Below are 19,678 nucleotides of genomic sequence, written 5' to 3' on the forward strand. Positions count from 1 at the left end.
AAAGATAGAAGCTGACAATGAATGAACTAGAAAAGAATGATGCAATGGAAAGGTGCGACAAAGCCCCAAGTTTGTTCTTAGTAAAAGCTAATAAAATAGCAAAAATATGGCAAGATTGATCAAGACAAAAGGAAGATGAATATAAACAATATTAGGGATGAAAAAAAAGGACAACTAGAGATACAGCAGAGATTTTAAAGCAAAATAGAAATAAAATCATGAAAAATGTTAGGCTAACAAATTTGAAAACTTAGAGACAAAATGAAAAGTTTCCTAAAAAATACATAATATAACAAAAGTGGGGTAATAGAAAATTGAATAGCTCTATAACCACTGAAAAGAATTAAATCGGTAGTTAAAAATAAACCACACAGACTTATACATTCGGTGGTAGCCAGGCTCCCAACTGGCCCCCAGTGATCCGTGCCTCCCGGTATTCCCACTCAGTGAATACGGTTGACCAATAGGATACAGTGGAAATGATGAAATGTGAGTCTTAGTCTAGACTGTAAAAGACATTGTGACTTCTATCCCAATATCTCTCTCTTGAATCACTCGCTTTGGGGAGTGTCAGCTGCCACGTCATGAGGACACTCAAGCAGCCCTATGAACAGGGTCACACGGCAACGACCTGAGGCTTCCAGCCATTAGCCAGCAAAGAACCACCAACAACCATGTGAGACGCAGCTCCTGCAGCCCGTCATGATGGCCACAGTCCCAGCCAACATTCCAATGATAACCCCATGAAAGCCTGAGCCAGAACGGCCCACTTAAGCTGCTCCCAAATTTCTGACCCTCAGAAACTGTGAGATAAAACATTTTATTGTTTTAAGCCAATAAGATGTGGGGTATTTGTTCTGCAGCAGTAGATACACGTTTACCATAAAACCAGGCCAAGGTGGTTTTAGAAGGGAGTTCTAGAATACATTCAACAAAAAGAGAATCCCATTTTTTACAAACTGTTCCAGAAAGATTTTCCCCACCCATTTTATGAAACTGTATAATTTGGATTATGCAGTCAAAATCAAGATATTATTTTTTAAAAATTTACAAGAGAATCTCATTAATGAACAGATAATAAAAGTTCTAAACAAAACATTAGCTAACTGGATCCAGCGATGTATTTTTCTTTCTTTCTTTTTCTTCTTCTCCCCAAAGCCCCCCAGGACACAGTTGTGTATTCTAGTTGTGAGTGCTTCTGCTTGTAGCATGTGGGACGCCGCCTCAGCATGGCCTGACGAGCGGTGCCATGTCTGTGCCCAGGATCCAAACCAGCAAAACCCTGGGCTGCTGAAGTGGAGAGCGCAAACTTAACCATTCAGCCACAGGCTGGCCCCCAACAATATGTTTTTAAAATGCATAACCAGCTTGGTTTACTTCAGGAATGCAAGAATGAACTTATTTTTCAAAATCTATAAATTTTATCCATCACTTTACCTCAGTGAGGGAGAAAAACTGTATGAGCATCCTAACAGATGAAAAACATTTTTGATAAAATTTAACAACTATTCATGATTTAAAAAAATGCTTAGCAAACTAGGACTAGAAATGTCACATCTATTTATGAAACATTAGAGGCATTTAATTTACAATCAAGATGGTTTTAAGGATGCTCACCATCACTATTTCTATTCAACGTGGTATTGGAAGCTTCAGCAACTGCAGATAAGATTTTTTAAAATAGAAAAATAAGTAAGTAAAAGGTATAAGGGTTTAACAGGAAGAAACAAATTAAAATTATTGTCAGATATAAGATAATTATGTGAAAATAAATTCCATTTCTATGTGTTGGTAGGAAACTATTAGAAAATGTAATTTTTTAAAACAATATCACCTATAATAGCAACAACAATTCAAAAAAGGGGGACGATACCTAGGAATAAATCAAACAAAATCTGTGCAAGATTTTTATGAAAAAAATTCTGAACCTCATTGAAAGATTAGAAAAGACCTAAATAAATGGAAGGATGAACTATGTTTACAGACAAGTGCACCGGGTATTATAAAGACTGCAAATTCTCTCCCAAATTAGTTTACAAATTCACTGTGATTCCTATCAGAATGCCAGCTGGGTTTCTCAGTGGAGCTTGACATGCTGACTCTGGAGTGGGCATAGAATTGCAAAGGGCCCAGAAAAGAAGAGGCTGTCCCAAAGAAGAACAAGGCGGAGTGGCGACCCCATACCAAGAACTATTACAGCTACAACGATGAAGGCAGTGACTGTGATATAAGACTAGACAAACTGGCCAATGGTTTAGGCTACAGAACCCAGAAACCAACCTATGCACCTATGGAAACTCGATAAATGACAGGGCGGCTTCACAAAGCAGTGGGAGAAGGACGGACTAGGTGAAAAATGGTCTGGGACAACAGGATATACATTTGGGAAAAATACAGTTGGTTCCCTACATCACACCATATACAAAAATAAATTCCATGTGCATTAAAGACCTAAATGTGAGAAACAAAACTTTACAACTTTTAGAAGAAAATATAGGAGGCTATGTTTATGACTCGAGAGTAGGAAGAATTTAAGACTTCTTTTAAAGTACAAACTATAAAGCTGTAACGCTGAATTTGACTAGAGGGAAATTAAAGCTTCTGTTCCACAAAAGACAGCATAGATAAAGTGAAATAAGAAGGCACAAACTGAAAAAGGATAGCTGCAAAGCAAATAATTTACAGAAGATTAGTGTCCAGGATATGTAAAGAATTCTCACAAATCAACAGGAAAAAGACAAGATGCTCCATTATAAACAGGTCAATGTCTATGCACAGATAATTCTCAGAAGAAATCTGAATGTTCGATAAACATTTCAAAATAAGTTCAACTTCAGCAGTTGTCAGGGAAACAGAAGATAAAACAACGAGATAGGATTTCATAACCATCAGATTGACAAAATTAAAAATTCTGACATTATCAAGAGTTGGGGAGGATATGGAGTAATGGGAAATAAAAAGAAAAGAAAAAACAGTGGGCATAAATGTCCATCAACAGGAGAACAGATACACTGTGGTATCTTCATTCAATAGAATATTCACAGCTATTAAAATGAATGAACTGGAGCCAGATGGTCCATGTGGATACATCTCAAAAATGTCAGCGTAGAAAAGAAAGTTGAAGAATGCTACATGCAGAATGGCATCATTTATCTAAACTTTGAAAACAGACAAAGCATTACATCAGCTTGTTCAGAATTGTAGACACATGTAGTAAGAGTATAAACACACCAGCATCGGGACGCAACACACCAACTTTAGTGGGTAGGCTACGTCTTGGGAGAGGACAGGAAGGAGACTTTATCCATCAACTCAACTTTATTTGTCGTGTTTTTTCTGTTATTAAAATATCTGAAGCAAATACAGCAGAGTATAAAGGTTGTATAAAGCTGGTTGAGGCTCCAAAGTTGTTCTCCAGACTTTTTTGAACATTTGAAGATAATGGCCAAGAGTTCGGGGGAGATGTTTTAGTTGAAGGGGACACCAAAGCCTAACTCCATGGAAGCATGTGCTTTGGTTTACCCACTGCTCCATCCCTCCCCTGAGAAGAGTGCCTGGTACAAGGAGGGGCTCAGCAAATACTTGCTGAATGAATGGACGTATGAAAGGCATTGAGACATGTTAGGACACAGTGTGTTCTTAAGGAGCTAGTCATAATAGTAGCTGACGTCTACTGAGCGCCATATGAACCAGACACTGACTTAACTCTTTAGCGTGTCATTTCGTCCTTGCAACAACAGTGAGGACCATTATCATCCTCACTCTACAGATGAGGAAACAGAGGCTTAGAAAGCTAGGTAGCTTGCCTGAGAGCATAGTGGTTAGGACTAGAGTTTATATTGCATCAAAAAATTCTGGGTTTTATGCTGTAGGTAGTTGCAAAATTTGAAGCAGTGGAAATAAATAAGACCAAGTCGAGCCAAAGAACCCACAGAGCAGGAGGCACATAAACATACACACACCCTAGAGTGAAGGGTGAGCAGGAGCAGACGGGGGTGGGGAGGCTGCCTGGTGCCCAACAGCCCGAGAGGTGGGCACCCAGCGGGGAACTCTTCTGTCTGCCTGGGCAATCAGGGAAGCCTTTCCCAGGAGGAGATATCTGAACTTGGCCTTGAAGGAGAGGTGCATCTACAGATGCCAGGAACCCAGGGATTCGTGCTTCACCTCCAGTTGGTGTTGTTCAAGGATCCACTGCTCTGGACTCGGAGGACAGAGCCTGACCACACAGGGCTGAGACCACCCACAGGTGAAGACAAACTGGTTTGAATGAAATCTCCAATTTGAGAAAATTTGCTCTCATCTTTATACACACAGAGAAAAAATCAGCTCAAAGCTCTTCTTTAGCAATCATGACAGGAGTAATAATTACTCACCCTTTAATAAGAGCTAACACTTACTGAGCATTTATCGTGTACAGCGCACCGGGCTAAGTCACCACAGGCTTCATGGTCCTTAATTCTCTCAACCACTCTACAAGGCAAGTGCTGTTTAGCCCTTTCCAGAGATGAGAGAACCAAGGCTTAGAGAAGTTCGCTGTCTTGCCCAAAGTCCCATGCAGTTAGGAAGTGGTGGAGCCGGGATTTGAACCCACCGTTCTCAACTCTCCAGCCCATGGTTTAACCACGGCGTCTCACAAGCACAGACATCCAATTAAAGCAACAAGGGTTTTACTGCTCTCAATTGGAAGAATAAATGAGAACGTGATCCCTGTATAATAAACTAGAAACCAAGCTGATCATTACATTCACGAGCACCCGTCACACGTGAGGTGCTCCATAAACGCTTGTGAAATGAGGTAGCGTTCAGTTCCAGGAAATGAAAGCCAACCCAGTGTCAAAATGACACACTTCACCCCATGAAGGAAGCAAGCAGAAACTCACAGACCACGCAAACGTGCAGAGCAGGTCTTCGCAGGCACACACTGGGCCTCTCGGAATCAGTGGCCCCTCCCCACCCCACACTCAGCCCTCCAGGCCAGCTCCCAGTCCTCCCTTGCATCTCTGTGTCCTCCCCCTACTCCTGCTCCTTGGCACTCGCCCTTGACTACAAGCTGTAATGGCTTCTGTCACTGGGTGCTGAGCTCCTTGGGGAAGCCGTATGTTCTTTATCTCTCCGCCTGTCACAGAGTGGGACGCCTCTGAAAATACACGTGGATGAATGGAGTCATCCAAACAGCCCACAGGTCAGAGATACGTAAAGTGAGAAAAAAACAGGATATTTGAAAGAACTGGAAAAGTTCTGCTTTTCAAATAAAAGTAGATAAAGAAAATCATTCATCCTTTCCCCCAGGAAAGGACACCATTGCTTGGATCATGTGTGTTCCCTTTATTCATGGCACACACATTTACCAGACACCTACAATGTGCAGGAGATGGGCCCTGGCCTGGAGTTGGCTGGCTCATTTGCACCCTTCCTCAGTAAATACTGAAGAGCCCCGTCTCCACCAGGCACGGTGGGCACAGGATGGGCCAAACACAGCCTGAGCTCCTGTGTACCGAGGGGGTACACAGTAGTGAGGGAGAAAAGGCAGAACTGCAGCCACAACTGGCAAACGTAAAGATTACCTCCCAGGAGAGGGAGGGATGAGAAGGGAGACCTGGGGGGGGGGGGATGGAGGAGTAAAGAGGGGGAAGGCAGTGAGAAGGGAGAGGAGGTGAAGGGAGAGCAAGACAGCAGCCCAGTCTATCTGGATTCTCCCCAGAGCCACATCTGACAAGATTCTGGTCACATTTTAATTAATCGCAAGGTTTTCCCATTGACTCAATACTCAAGAGCTCTATCTCTGATTAGTTTTCGAAAGAGCCCGCCGAGTTTAATCATAGCAAACACAATGATGCCAGTTATTATGGCCTGAGTAACTAAAAGCAGAAAATAAAGAGCCCAGAACAGGCTATGGTCTTGATGCTTGCCCTGGGCAAGCGGCTGGGCCCGTGCCCAGGGTTCTGAGCTCCTAGGCACCCAGGCAGGGTGGGTGGAGGCCGCGGGCAGGGCCGGCTGGGTGGGGGCTGCGGAGGAGCTGTCAGCGGGAGAGTAGGGAGGCGGGCCCCGGGTGCTCGGGCACCCCAGGTCACCGTCCCCCAGGGCCAAGAGCGGCCGGCCGGCGCGCTGCCCCGGGCCGCGACAGCGCGGGGGCTCCACTCGGCTCACGAGGCCCGGGTGCTGCCGCAGCCACTCCAGGAATGGCCCGAGGCCACAATCGCAGCGCCAAGGATTGTGCCCCAGCAGGACCTCCGTCAGCCGGGGCAGAGCCTCAAACACGTCGCCAGCCAGGCTCTCCAGCTGGTTGTGGTCGAGCTGGACCTCCTCCAGGCTGCTGAGGTTGCGGAAGAGCGCGCGGGGCAGGGCCCGCAGCCGGTTGTGGCGCAGCGACACTTGGCGCAGCCTGCGGAGGCCGCGCAGCAAGCCGTCGGGGAGGGAGGCCAGGCTGTTGGAGCGCAGCGCGAGCACCCGGAGCTCGCCGAGGCCTCGGAAGGCGCCCTCTGGGAGCGCGCTCAGAAGCGGGCTCAGAGTCACCCCCAACACCCGCAGGCGGCTCAGGTTGCGGAAGGCGGCGGCTGGCAGGGTGCGCAGCCGGGTGCCGTTCAGCCACAGCTCCTGCAGGCCGGCCATCTCCCCGAAGAGCACCTCCGGGAGCTCTTCCAGCGGGTTCTCGAACAGGGTCAATAGAGTCAAATTGTGCGAATGAAGAAAGAGAGCAGAGGGCAGGAATTCGAGGTGGTTTCTGGAAAGAGTCAAATAGCTCAGGTTTTGGAGCCGGTCGAAGGCACCGGGTGCGATGAAACGGATGTGATTTCTGTCGAGCTGCAGCTCGATCAGGGCGCGCAGGCTGTTCAACAACCCCGAATCCAGAGAGACGAGCTGGTTCGAGTGGAGCAGAAGTTTCTCAAGCTTAGCCTGTGCCCCAAGCAATCCCTTGGGCAGGTGAGTCAAATTGTTTCCCGATAAATCCAACAATTTCAGGTTCCCCAGAGTTGTGAAGAGGCTAAGAGGAAGGAAAGCGAGTTGATTTTGGTTCAAAAAGAGCTCCTGCAGGTTAACCAGTTTCTGAAACATGTTTTGGTCAATGACCTTTAGTTCATTGCGGTCCAAAAACAACTGCTCTAGGAGGACCATCTTATCCAATAGCGCGCCTGGAAGATGAGTGATCTTGTTGCGGGACAATCTCAGGGTTTTTAGTTTTATCAGGTCATCGAAGGTGCCGGGGGCAATGGCGGAAATGTGGCTGTCTGACAGCATCAGGCGCTGCAGGACGGTCATACCACTGAAGCTGTCATTCCGCAAGGCGCCGCGGCTCATTCGGGAGAGCAGGATGAGCGTGAGGTTGGTGGGCAGGCCGAGCGCGGCGATGCGCGCCACGTCGCCCCCGGAGCATTGCGCAACGTCCCGGAAGGCACACTTGCAGGCTGGTGGGCAGGGGAAGGGCTGGGCGCGCAGGAGCCCGAGCACGGCGCACAGCAAGGCGCTCCTCAGCATGTCTGAAAAGGCAAGAGCGGGAGGTCTAAGGGCAACACGCAAGGGAAAACGCTCATCTTCGGTCTTGTAACCCTGCGGGGGAATGAGCCTTTCGCCAGGATCATCACTGACTTTGAATGGTATCCAGATACAAAGTCGCCCTCTTCTTAGGAGCGTACGTTTTCCTGGGTAGTGAGAAGACATTCCTTCTACACTACGAGGTCTCATTCCTTCTTTTGTTTTACTGATTTTCTGCCTTCAGTTTAAAGCATTGAAATTGAAGTGTTTTCAAGCTATAGAAAAGTCAATACTTCAGAATCGTTACATGGCGAGAATTAAAATAATTATTCTCACACTCAAGCTGCAGACATCACTGAGCAGTGCCCACTGTGAAAGCAGCCCTGCTCTTGACTTATCACTCACCCAGGGCTGGCCATGACCAACAGCCGTGAAGGGAACTGCGAAGTCTGCTAAAACAGCCACCCCCACCTGATGCCTTTGATCACAACTACACCATAGGCGCAGTACTGACTTACTATACTAAACAACGAACACCCCACAATAGTGAACACCCTGTTAGCCACGCTGAGAAAAGCAGGTAACATCCCGATCACTTTATGCCAGGCCTTGTTCTCTGGGCTTTATTTAAATTAATTCATTTAATCCTTACAATAACCCTATGAGGTAGGTGCTATTATTATCCCCAATTAAAAGAGGAAGAACCTAAGGCACAGAAAGGCTAAGTAACTTAGCCAAGGTCACAGAGCTAGAATTTAAGAGTAGTACTTCTGATTGAGCCATAAAAAAGGAGCTATCATTTCTAAGATGCTTAATTAAAAATTAATACTCGTGACATTGAATTATTTGTGAAATACGCATAGTAATACTAATCTACCAAAATAATGTTTCCCAAATGTAATTTTGCACAAACCATTTCTTGTACTAAATTTTATTTCGTACGCACGCACAGGCCGACAGAGCCCTCCAGTTGCCCATATTTTAAAAAATATTTGGCCTTACCTGCAATGGTGCTGCACCCCAAAGCAACTGAAAAGCTTAGAGCTTTGCCTGTGACTCGGCACTTTCCAAAGGAAGAGGAGGTATCCTTGCATCCTGAGGATAAAGACTGCACCAGAAAAACAATCATGGAAAGGACCCTATCTCAGAGGGCGTATTCCGGTTCTTAATCACAAATATCTTCCAACTGAAAAAGAAACCATATACAGCCTAAGTCCTACTATCAAACTGGTAAAAGCAGGAGGGAGAGAAGCTTCTCCATAAATGGCACAATACGGCTCTGTGATGCTAGAAAAGTTGAATGACACAGTCGGCTCATTGCAGCAGCCTCGCCCCCAGAGGGCCACCCTTCCTTTGGGTCTTTCTTTTCATGCCACATTGCCCCAATTCCCTACTCCAGGACCCCCCGCCCCCCTTGTATGAATACTAAGGCTAAGAACATTCTTAAAAGCTCCATTTTTTTTCTTTTTAGGAATAATAAGGCTAAAAATATCCCCAAATATGTTCAATAATGGCATTCCTGGATTGAAGGATGCCACATGCTCACTTTAACTTAGGAATGTCCAACTGCTTTCCAAAGTAGTGGTACCAATATATAATGCCACCTGCAGTGTATGATAGTTCTTGTGCCTCACAGCTCTGTCCACACTTGGAATTGATTTTTTTAATTTAATTTTTGCCGCTCATATGAAATAATTGTCTGTGTGGTTTTAACTTTTCATTTTCCCATTTAATTATAAACTTGAGCATCTTTCCCTATTTTTAAGAGCCATTTGTGCTTCATCTTCTGAGAAATTTGGGTTCTTTTCTTTTGCTTATTTCTCTACAAGCAAAATGTTTGTCCTTTAAAAAAGTGAATTGTAGGCATTCTTTATATATTCTGGATACTAATCCTTTGCCAGTTATAGGTGTTACAAATATCTCCAACTAGTTTGTGGTTTGCCTTTTCACCTTCTTTATGATGTCTTTTGATGGATAGATATCTTGATAGGGGCAAAATTATCAATCTTTTATGATTGCATTTTTTGTGTCTATTAAAACAAATCCTCGGGGGTTGGCCCCGTGGCTGAGTCGTTACATTCGACCCCTCCACTTTGGTGGCCCAGGGTTCGGATCCTAGGCGCAGACATGGCACCGCTCATTAGGCCATGTTCAGGTTGCGTCCCACATGCCACAACTAGAAGGACCCACAACTAAAATATACGACTGTGTACTGAGGGCATTTGGGGAGAAAAAGGCAGGAAAAAATAAAAAATCCCCTGCTCCCAACACAGAAAAATATTCCCCTATCATGCTTTAAGTTTTATAGGTTTGTCCTTTGCATTTGGAAAGTTCCTGGAATTGACTTTTGTGTATGATGTGAGTTGAGTCCAATTTTATCTTTTCCCATGAGGATAAGCAGCTGTCTTAGCCCCATTTATATATATAAACCCCTTCTTCCCTCAGAGCTACAATGTCAGCACGGTCGTGAGCCAACATCTCGTGAATGTGTGGGTCTGTTTCTGGGCTATTTGGTAACCCTGCACCAACACCACACTGAAATAACCTTTTGAAGTTTAAAGACTCAAAATATCCAGTGTTTTATGAAGTGTGAAGAAGCAGACATTCTCATACTACAGTACTTTTGGAGGAAAATTTAGTAGTATCAACCAAATTTCAAATACACTGGTGGTGTAGTGGCTAAGTTTGCGTGCTCTGCTTCCACGGCCTGGGGTTCACAGGTTTGGATCCCAGGTGCAGACCTAGCACCACTCATCAAGCCATGCTGTGGTGGCATCCCACATAAAATAGAGGAAGATCAGCACAAATGTTAGCTCAGCAACAATTTCCCCAAACACAAAGAGGAAGATTGGCAACAGACGTTAGCTCAGGGCCAATCTTCCTCACAAAAGGAATATATATATCCTTTGTCCAGCAGTTCCACCACTAAAAATATACTCTATGGATATGGTGCAGAAAGACACTTATTGCAGAAGTGCTTGTAATAGGGGGGAAAAAATGAAAACCTAAATGCTCATCATAAGGGAAGTAGTCATTTAAATTAGGGTACATCCATGCAACAGGATGCCTTTCACGGCTTTAAAAAGAATAGAGTTGAGGTGCAAATGCTGGCATACCTTTCTAAGACATACTGAATGACATATAGCGAAGGCAGTGTAGCACATAAAATGGTATTGTGTAGCATTTTAAAAAATATATTTATATGAGGATATATACATAAATATTTTTCTGGAAGGATACACCCAGGAAACTTTAGTATTCACCTTTTGGGAGAGAAATCAGGGAATAGGTAGACTTCCTTATATTTATATATCTTTCTATGAGGTTTGAATTTTTATTAAGTGTGCTTATATCACTACTAAGAGATTTTAATGCAAAATAAAGTGATCTGGGAGGGAAAATGGCATCATTTAAGAGAAAAGGTAAGAATGTGGGCATTAAAAAAATACTGGGGAAAGTCAATGCTTGATTTGTGAAAGAACAAACACTAAGCTCTGGCATTACTGAGTGGAGTGGTACAGCAAAACTGGTTCTTAGTTTACCCTGGTTGGGAAAGCAGTCCCCTGAGCCATGACATTTGCAGGTGTTGTAGAAAAGACACTGAAATCCAATCAGCCTTTGATGTCACCAAATGCAGTCAAAGCCCAGTGAATGCTGAGCTGACGGAAATTACCTTTGAAGCCGTGCAGCCCTAAGCCACAGGGAAAGCCGCGGCCTCTGCCGGGGATCGTGGGAGGGCTCTTTCAGCTCTGATCAAGGGAAGCAACTCCAGAGCCCAGAGCAGCTACTCTGACGACCTAGCGAGTCAGCCGTGCACACCAAGTGAAAGGCTCCTCGCCCACAAAAATGCCAGGGAGCCAGAGTGATCAAGGGACTGGGAAGGAGTGCCGTGGAACACTTGGAGTAAAACTTCGAGTCAAGTTCTGGTGAAGCTTCCTTGCCTGTTTCCCCAGGAAGAGCTCCCATCAGAACGGCCTCCAAGTTTTGTTCTCTGAAGAGACTAGGACATTCTCACCGCCCAGGAAGGGAAAACTGGGTATGGAGGTTGTGGTCACTGGAGAAGCACTGTGAGTCCATCCAGTGAATAAGTGGACAAGGTATATTTTGAGCAATGAAGTTGAGGGCTCCTGTGTTTCAGGTCCTTCAGATTTTGGATCCATGAAATGGCTCAGAAATCTGCTGTCCCAAGCGGCAGCTTGTGTGTGAAGGCAAGGATCCCTGGCCTATGGGGTCTGGCCATTCAAAGGCAGGTGTCTGCCTGAATGAGATATGCTTTTCTCTGCCGTAGGGGAGACTCAGAGGCCACGCCACAGCAGGACCTCTCTGCACTTAGAGTAACCACAACCCCAGCTCTGAACAGTGAGGTCTCCTTCAAGCTCCTAGAGCCCTCTCTGTCCTCCCGCAATATACACTCAGAAGGCGGCTGGCGATGACATAGGGGGAAGAGGAAGAAGAAAAGCAGGAGGCTGTCGGGTGTGATCATTTGCTCCACAAACCAGTGAATGGAAACAACTTGGGCTCCAAGTAGGCCTTCACACCAGCCACTCCACCACCCCACACAGCCACACGGCCCACATGGAAGACACAGCCCTCCTGCAGAACCCACGATACCAGGATAGCATGTCTTACGTGGCATAAATCTTGCAGTTTTATCTTCCCAATTATCAATACATAAGTCCCTAGTATTACATTTCACCCTTTCCCTCAGACCTCCTGACACAACATTTGGCTCTACATTGATTCTGACTGATGGGTTCCACAGGATGGTCACAGACATGATGTGATATGTGGAATGCAGTCCTTATTTTCTTCAAAGTTAAAAGAAAGAAAGAAAGAAATGGAAAAGTATTAAACAGGAAAATAAATCCAGAGAGGGCAGTATCCAAATAACTAAAAAGTAAACAAATGTATAAAGACATAGAAAAAAAGAATTGTGATTTCATTCATTTAAATTTTTATTTTGAATAGCTTCAATCAAAAAAGATTTCATAACGTTATTTACAGCGCTGAATGTACAATTATGACATATGCCTTTTTGACATCAGGGTACCATTCTTGAGCAGCAATACAATTTTAAAAATATAAAGATGCAGTATCATTTCTGATATAAAGTTACTTTAAAAAAAATCCAAAGTCTTAGGGAATTCACAAATCATAACAGGAAATAACTATTAATTTAATGTGCACATAATTACCAAACTTTAATACATTAAAAATATGTGTAAATGCCCACAGACTATACAAAAATTAACATCCCACATTTTGTTAAAAGTCCCCAACCACCTCCCACCATAAATATACAAAAACCTATTTTCAGATATGCATGCATGAAATCTTAGAATGTTTTCTAAAGTTTGAATTTTGCTCTTCTCTGGATATTGTATCTATAGCCGTTTTTGGAACAGAATATATAAACACTGATATATTATTTACCATGCCTTGAAACTGCGCAGTATTTTCATAAACATGGGAAACAAAATAAATAGAGTAAAAACTGCGACAGTTTTGCTTAAAAGCAAGTGCAATTTGGAAAGTTTCGAATGTAAGGATTATAAAACTAATACAAAAAGTATTTATTTTGTTGTTGGCTTAGCCACTTTTATTCAAGCATTATTTGCAGCATTGCTTTACAGCAGTTGGTGCCAGAAGATACAAAACATATAGTTACCACTATTTATATATTTAAGGGAGAAAAAAAACTTTAAACAACCCTGAGGGAGACACACATTAAAAATCCTGTTATTCATTTAAAAAGTTAAAAAGTTACATATCATTATTTAACAATTACTTTCCTGGACACTTCTGTCCTTTAAGTATGTGCATAAATAAAATTTAAATCGGCAATATTTATTCATCTTAATACATCAAAATAATATATGTACACATTTTAAAATTTAGGTCTGTATACACTCAAATAATTTAATGTGAAATTCAGAACCAAAATTACTACGTAATGGTGACCTACAGAGAGAAGATTCAGTCTACCTATGGCACTGAGTAGGACCCACACCTGGATTCACAGATATTCTTCAAATAACATTCTGGAAGCCATCAGTTACATATGAGCAACCCACCTCATCTACGCTCAATTCTACCTTCCTAAATGCTTTTCCACCTACCTAAAAAACTCATTCCTTTGAAAACAATATGGACAGATGAGATATAAAACTCCTATAAAATCTGAATGTTAAAAAAGGGGGAGGGTGTCAAAAATATAGTTCTTGTGATTATGCTCTTAAAGATGTTAAATACAATCTGATAACTGGATTTTTAAGCTGCTACTTAGCAATTACTTTAATTATATGCTTCAGTATTTAAATCAAAGAATAAAATTTACAATTCTGGGAAATTACTGAAGAATAACACTTGTACATATTGAAAATCAATGTGAAAACTATAGAATGATCAAGAGAATAAGTAACTATAGAAAACAGTGCTAATTCACAGCTCAAGAGGTCTAAGATGCATAGCTTCATAGAATCATTCATGGAACAACTGTTCTTATCTAATGTTATCAATATTGTATCATACTTTCTGATGGAAAACTTCAATTATATTTTTGTAAGAATCATCAGTGGCAATAGCAATTAACAGTGATCCTGAGTATAACTTACATTTTTCTACAGTTACCAAACATCATTCAGGTCTCTGCAGCATCAGCAATGAGAACCATTTGGCTCTACCGTTCTGGGTAACATTTGATAAGTTGGTAAAAAATACAGCAGGAAAATAATGATCAGCTAGTGGAAAGCACAAGCATGCTACTGGTTAAGGAGGAACAGAGGATAATGTCACAGAGTTCTAACAGTTTAGTATCCATGTTACAGCAATATCAGTTTCCTTGTTTATCATAACTGTGGGCTTTGCCAAACTGCAGGATCTTACTAGAAAGGCATTTTAAAAGATATTTTAATTTTGTTTAGAATTTAAACACTAACTAGGCAAAACAGAAAGGTGAAAAATATTTTCCACATTTCTTTTGGCTCAATGAATGTCTCTTCTTTAACTTTATTTCAATTTTTTTCTCCCAGAAATTTCCACAACCAAATACCCTCATTTGTAAACATTCAATTCAAAATTGGTACACTCTGACCTCTGGTGCCACCTAGTGGCATAAAACAAACTCTCATCAAGTTCACACTGCTTTGAAAAAAGAGCAGTCGGAAACCACTTCGTTTTTAAAACCTCATTACTACAGAAGGGACATACATCAAACCTTAAGAATTTTAGGAGGTAAAATTCTAACTCAAAAAATTAAAAAAAAACAAAAACAACTCACTATTATCCTATGTCTTTAGGCAATTAAAGACATAGAAGAAAATAAAGATTTACAATAATATAAAACCTGAGAGAAAAAAACGGGTATGAAAAGATATTAGAAATATAAATCTACATCTCGCCAAAAGAAATAATCTTTCTTTCTAGTGAAAAAGGTTCTACAACATTTAACTGAAGCAAATTATACTACTGACACCAGACAGAGCACAAGATCCATTTAATAGCTCCAAGGAACATCTCAAGAAGATAGTGAAGCACCTTGCTGATTAGAAAAATAAAAACCCAGGCAGTTTGTACAGAAAATATAAAACCATGAATGGAAATTACCTGAGTTGTTCTATAAGCAACACCGTAAAACTCACTCCTAACTCTAGGCTGTCAAAAGGAACTGGTGTAAGTAGAGAGAATTCTGTAGGAGAAATGTTAGAATCCAATGAAAACAGACTTGCTACCTACTTTCACTGGAGGTTAATTAACACCCTTTTTATTTATCAAGGACAAATTTAGGGCCTGGATACAAAACAAGGACTTTTTCTAAGAAGGGGGTTGTGAAAATAAATTTAAAGGTGTAAACTAAGTCTCAAACCTAATGTCTAAAAACCTACCAAATACCAACCTTCTTCTGTGCCCTATATAAAGAGTATCACTAGGGTAACAATCAAGAAAATTCTGGAAATATATATAATATTTAGAATTACTTTAATTCAGAATTACTGGATGAAGATACAGGACTGTACAGACTGAATATTAATTTAACTGACAAGCCAAACTTTTGTTTTGTTTTCTTTTTAAGAAAAAAAAAGCTCTCAAATCAGCTACTGTATCAGAGGGGTCATAAATTGAAATGGTGCCATTCTGACACACAGGATCAGAAAGTCCTAAAATTACATCCTCCTCAATACTGCTACTAGCACACCACTGAGACTGAGCAACTGCTATGTTATGGTGATCTGACACGATCCATTCCCCTTAGCTAAAGCTTTAGCTTCTGTTGTTGTTTGAGGTTTTGGTGGCCATTCCGGATCAACCAGGAGCTCCTGAGCCAGGTACATGTACTTGGCCTTTGGCATCTTCTCTCTACAGTTCAGGGCCCAGGACAAGCAGCATTTTGCCCACCAATCCACGGACTCCTAAGAAAATAAGGAAAAAGAACACCACCCTAGTAGAGGAAGGGCTGCTCATTTTTAACAAGTTTGTTAAAGCATAGTACTGTCACAGCACAGAACATAAGAAGAGATGACTTCTGAGAACAAACAAATGAAAAAAAATTGATGTAAAAAAAAGTCAGCTTTCAATTATTTAGGAACACATTTTTTAAGGTTACATTTTTTAATTACCAATGTAATTAACTTCTTATTTAGTTTTATGTACTATCTGCCCTCTTGAATATAAATTCAATGGATAAATTTTTAAAATAACTTGCAGATCTGGATTCCATGATTCTATAACACAAAATATCTAATGTTAAGAATAACTTTAAACTATTCAGAAAGAGAAAATTCTTTTTATATTTAATATGGAAACCCTCATTCTCTATCCCAAACTATCTTTTGGTACTATTGCTCCTAGCAACTTAGCTACCTGATCATTTTTAGAAGAAAGTAGTATAAATATATCATTGTTACTGTTAATATCACCTTTCAAAACATGAAGCATGATGTAAATGTTGTTAGGTCAAAATTAGATCTTAGCTCATGTTTAATGTCAATCACTTCTTTTAAAACCACAGTCTCATTAATATAAAAAAACAACAATTTTATTTTATAATGATGGTTTCCCTTGGTGCTCCACAATTGGAAAGATGTGCGTAGAAAGGTATAATATAAGCAAGTACTATTTCTTAGTATTACTTCACTAGAAAATGCTCTGCTGTCACTGAAACCCTTCTGGTGAATCCTGATGTTTTTCATGAATGTGATTTAGATAAGTGATTCTTGGAGAAAGCAGAGTCCCTGGTTATTGTACAGAAATGTAAATTCAACAGAGGCCCTCAGAATTCATCTTGATTGAAATGGGAAGTAAATGATATAAAATTAAATGACTATTCCAAAACCTGTAGATATAGTCACCTCAAAAAAGAGTCAATTTTTAATTATTTTGGCTGTCTCTTCTCCAAAGCAGAATTTAAATCCCAGGTTGTTTGTTTTGCCATCAACCTGTAAGCCAGGCTACAGCTAGGTCTAATCTCAGTCGAAGTCATCTCACAAAATGGAAGCATAACATAACCATGACAGGCCTTCTGATGTTAACACCCAAAATATTCTCATCATCAACAAAGGCAAATTTTTTATAACACATATATTTTGAAACATATGTTTCTAAATTGGCCAACAGAGAACAGCAAAAATACTTGAAAATGAAAACTCTTTGAAATGTTTTCCTGCTTTGCCTGGGTAGGTCTTCTCATCTTATCGAGACAACCCCCAGGGGCCTACCAGTCCTTCCTTCCACAGCGCGGCGGGGTGGGCAGGTGGCTGCACTGAGGGCACAGTAAACAATAACTAAGTGCTTTTAAGGGTCTTTAATTTACTCTGTCAACAAAACACAGTAAGCTGCACTGCTACCAAGAATTTACAGACAAAAGCGGTGGTCACAAGCTCTGTGAGACTGGGGGGAGGGGGGCAGAGAGAATACATATTGAAGGTTATTTATCTAGTCAACGCTTTACTGTCATAGGTAAAAAGAGTTATTACCACCACCTTAAAGAATTCCACAAGAAAATATTTAGCGCTAGGATACAGAAGAGAGTAGACATAGGATTCCTCACCCCTCCAAATAAACATTCCCTTCCAGTGGAAGCACATACACAACAAACCTGAATGTTTAATCTGAGATGATGGCTCGCTGCTTAGATCTGTCTTTTTCCCAAGGTGTTTAAAATTCTTCAATCTAATTGTGGAAAAGATCAGTGTTCCTAAATCAATCTGAAAGCTGTCACTTTTTATTTTATGGCATGTGACACTGTTAAAGGATCAAAGGAAAAGGCTAATAATGGTAAACGCTGACTTTAACGAAAAAAAACCAGAGACATAAAGGCCTTGTCTGTCCAGAGGAGCTGGCCGGGCTGAAGAACAATGCACAGCAGGCTGAGTTACGGAAAGTCACAGCCAAGTGTATTCAATTGTAAGACACACACACATAGCTAAATCCGCTGTTCCCTACCTGTGGAAAGTGAGGCAAGCAATAAAATTAAAACTAATTTCATTGCAAACAGAATCACAAGTGAATAGTATTCTTTTTACATTAAAGGTGCATGTTTAAAAAATAAATCCTCATGTTCCTATTAAAAGCAATATACACTTGTTATGATTTAGAAAAAAATAAGTCACATGGAACACTAGGGATCCCCCTTCCACTGTAATTAGACACATATTCTGTTCCTCTCACCTGCCCAAAATACCATACATAAAGAATACACTGTAGGCAAGCATAGGTTTGTTAGTTTGCAAACGTAAACATACCCCTCACATCCACAAACACAACAGAATTCAGTGGGAGTGAAAATGACAGGTGCTACAGGCATGCTGCAGTGAGAAATCAATCAAAGGAGCGATGACAGTGGCAAGAGGAGGGGGCAAGCACTGAGCAACAGGAAGGCGAAGAGGGGACGGGGGCTTAGAATGAGCACTTGGGTCTCCCCAAACATCCAGGCACAAGTCTCGGAAGCAGGAGAACACAAGGAGCCGGAGCAACTGGATCTTCTGGTTTGCTCCTGAAAGGAACGGTTAAACAACCAGTGTGTCCCTCAGAGAAGGGAGAGAGGCCACCACAGTCCAGCAGAGAAACCACAAAGAACTTTAAAAAGATCTACGGCTAAAATTCTCCTGCTTCTTAAGACCATTCCAAGCTGTTCATTCTAGAACCCCAATGCCAGTTTACTCTTAGCAGTGTCTTTTAGGAAATGTTTTCATGGGTAGCATGTAAAATATAAAGCCATGCTTGTAGGAAAGTATGTTATAATGGTACTGTGGTTTTCATAAAACTCTTCTTCCATACCAATCCTGAATATAAAACAAATAAAGACAATCAGAATTAGTATTCTATCTAAATGCTAAGTGGCATAAAGATTACAACTAACACTTGGATTTTTCCCCAAAAAGGAAAACGTAATTAGGCACAGATCCTTGGGTGGCATCAAACTACAGGATGGTATGATTCTAGTTCAAATCTACTCGAAGCAACCTCGGTTTACCAGACACAGGAGAGGCACGAGTGCTTCTCACTAAGAGAACAGACAGCACAGATCTTAAACAGATGATGGGCCCTCCACCGAAAATGTTCATTCAGTTGCTTAAGGGTGGAGTTCAAGGCATTTTTGGTGAATACCCTTCCTTGAAAAAAAAAAAAAATCAGTGAAATATCAAGAATCTTTTTTTTGTCAGAGAAAAAGTATTAACATCTGGGGTTACTAAAGAACGTTATAGAAAAAAATATTTAACTACATAAAAGTTTTAACTTTGATTATTTGCAAATGGTTTACTTAATCTGTTTGATTCAATGGACATTTACTGAGGCCACCGAGCATCAATAAGAGAAATTATCACTATTGGAAATAAATTACTATTATGTAAAAATCCTTCCTGTTATCTAAATTAGGTTAGCTGCATGAATGTCCAATAGGCCAAGTAGAACTTGATGTCTAAATGTCTTCTATTAAATAAAATGACATTTAAAAGTTTACCTGGTCTTTAAAGAACAGATGGAGGCTTTCTGGTATAGGAATATTATGGTTTGGGTCCAGATAAACCTGAATTTGAAACTAGTTCTAACACTGTTTCCTCATCTGTGAAAACTGGGATGGAGACTAAAGACATTCCTATGTCTTAAAGGTTGTTGTAACACTTAGAGAATTTATACAAAATGCCTTACACAGTGTCTACCATAAAAAGTAGGTATTGATAACAGTAGGTATTATTTGTCTCCATTTTGT

The 19,678-nt window shown here is 41.2% G+C and overlaps 2 protein-coding genes across 7 annotated transcripts in view; both read right to left on the reverse strand.

Annotated features, from left to right (window-relative positions):
* Nucleotides 1–804: 804 nt before the first annotated feature.
* GP5 (glycoprotein V platelet) lies at nt 805–7,768 on the reverse strand. The gene has a single exon (XM_023623518.2). It carries the CDS (start codon nt 7,678–7,680, stop codon nt 5,761–5,763), a length of 1,920 nt encoding a protein of 639 aa, XP_023479286.2. The 5' UTR covers nt 7,681–7,768; the 3' UTR covers nt 805–5,760.
* Nucleotides 7,769–12,401: 4,633 nt separating this feature from the next.
* The window catches only part of ATP13A3 (ATPase 13A3), an 81,626-nt gene continuing 74,349 nt past the window's right edge, over nt 12,402–19,678 (reverse strand). For all 6 annotated transcript variants that reach the window (XM_014732823.3, XM_070242716.1, XM_070242714.1 and 3 more), the window contains one exon: nt 12,402–15,878. In XM_014732823.3, coding sequence (XP_014588309.2) covers nt 15,684–15,878 — 195 coding nt within the window. In that variant the 3' untranslated portion in view covers nt 12,402–15,683. The remainder of the gene's footprint in view (nt 15,879–19,678) is intronic.

The sequence above is a fragment of the Equus caballus genome, chromosome 19, assembly GCF_041296265.1.
Source record: "Equus caballus isolate H_3958 breed thoroughbred chromosome 19, TB-T2T, whole genome shotgun sequence".
Taxonomy (NCBI): Eukaryota; Metazoa; Chordata; class Mammalia; order Perissodactyla; family Equidae; genus Equus; species Equus caballus.

Excerpts from the sequence above, each read along its gene's own strand:
- GP5 (XM_023623518.2), bottom strand. The coding sequence starts at position 7,680 with ATGAGACCTCGTAGTGTAGAAGGAATGTCTTCTCACTACCCAGGAAAA.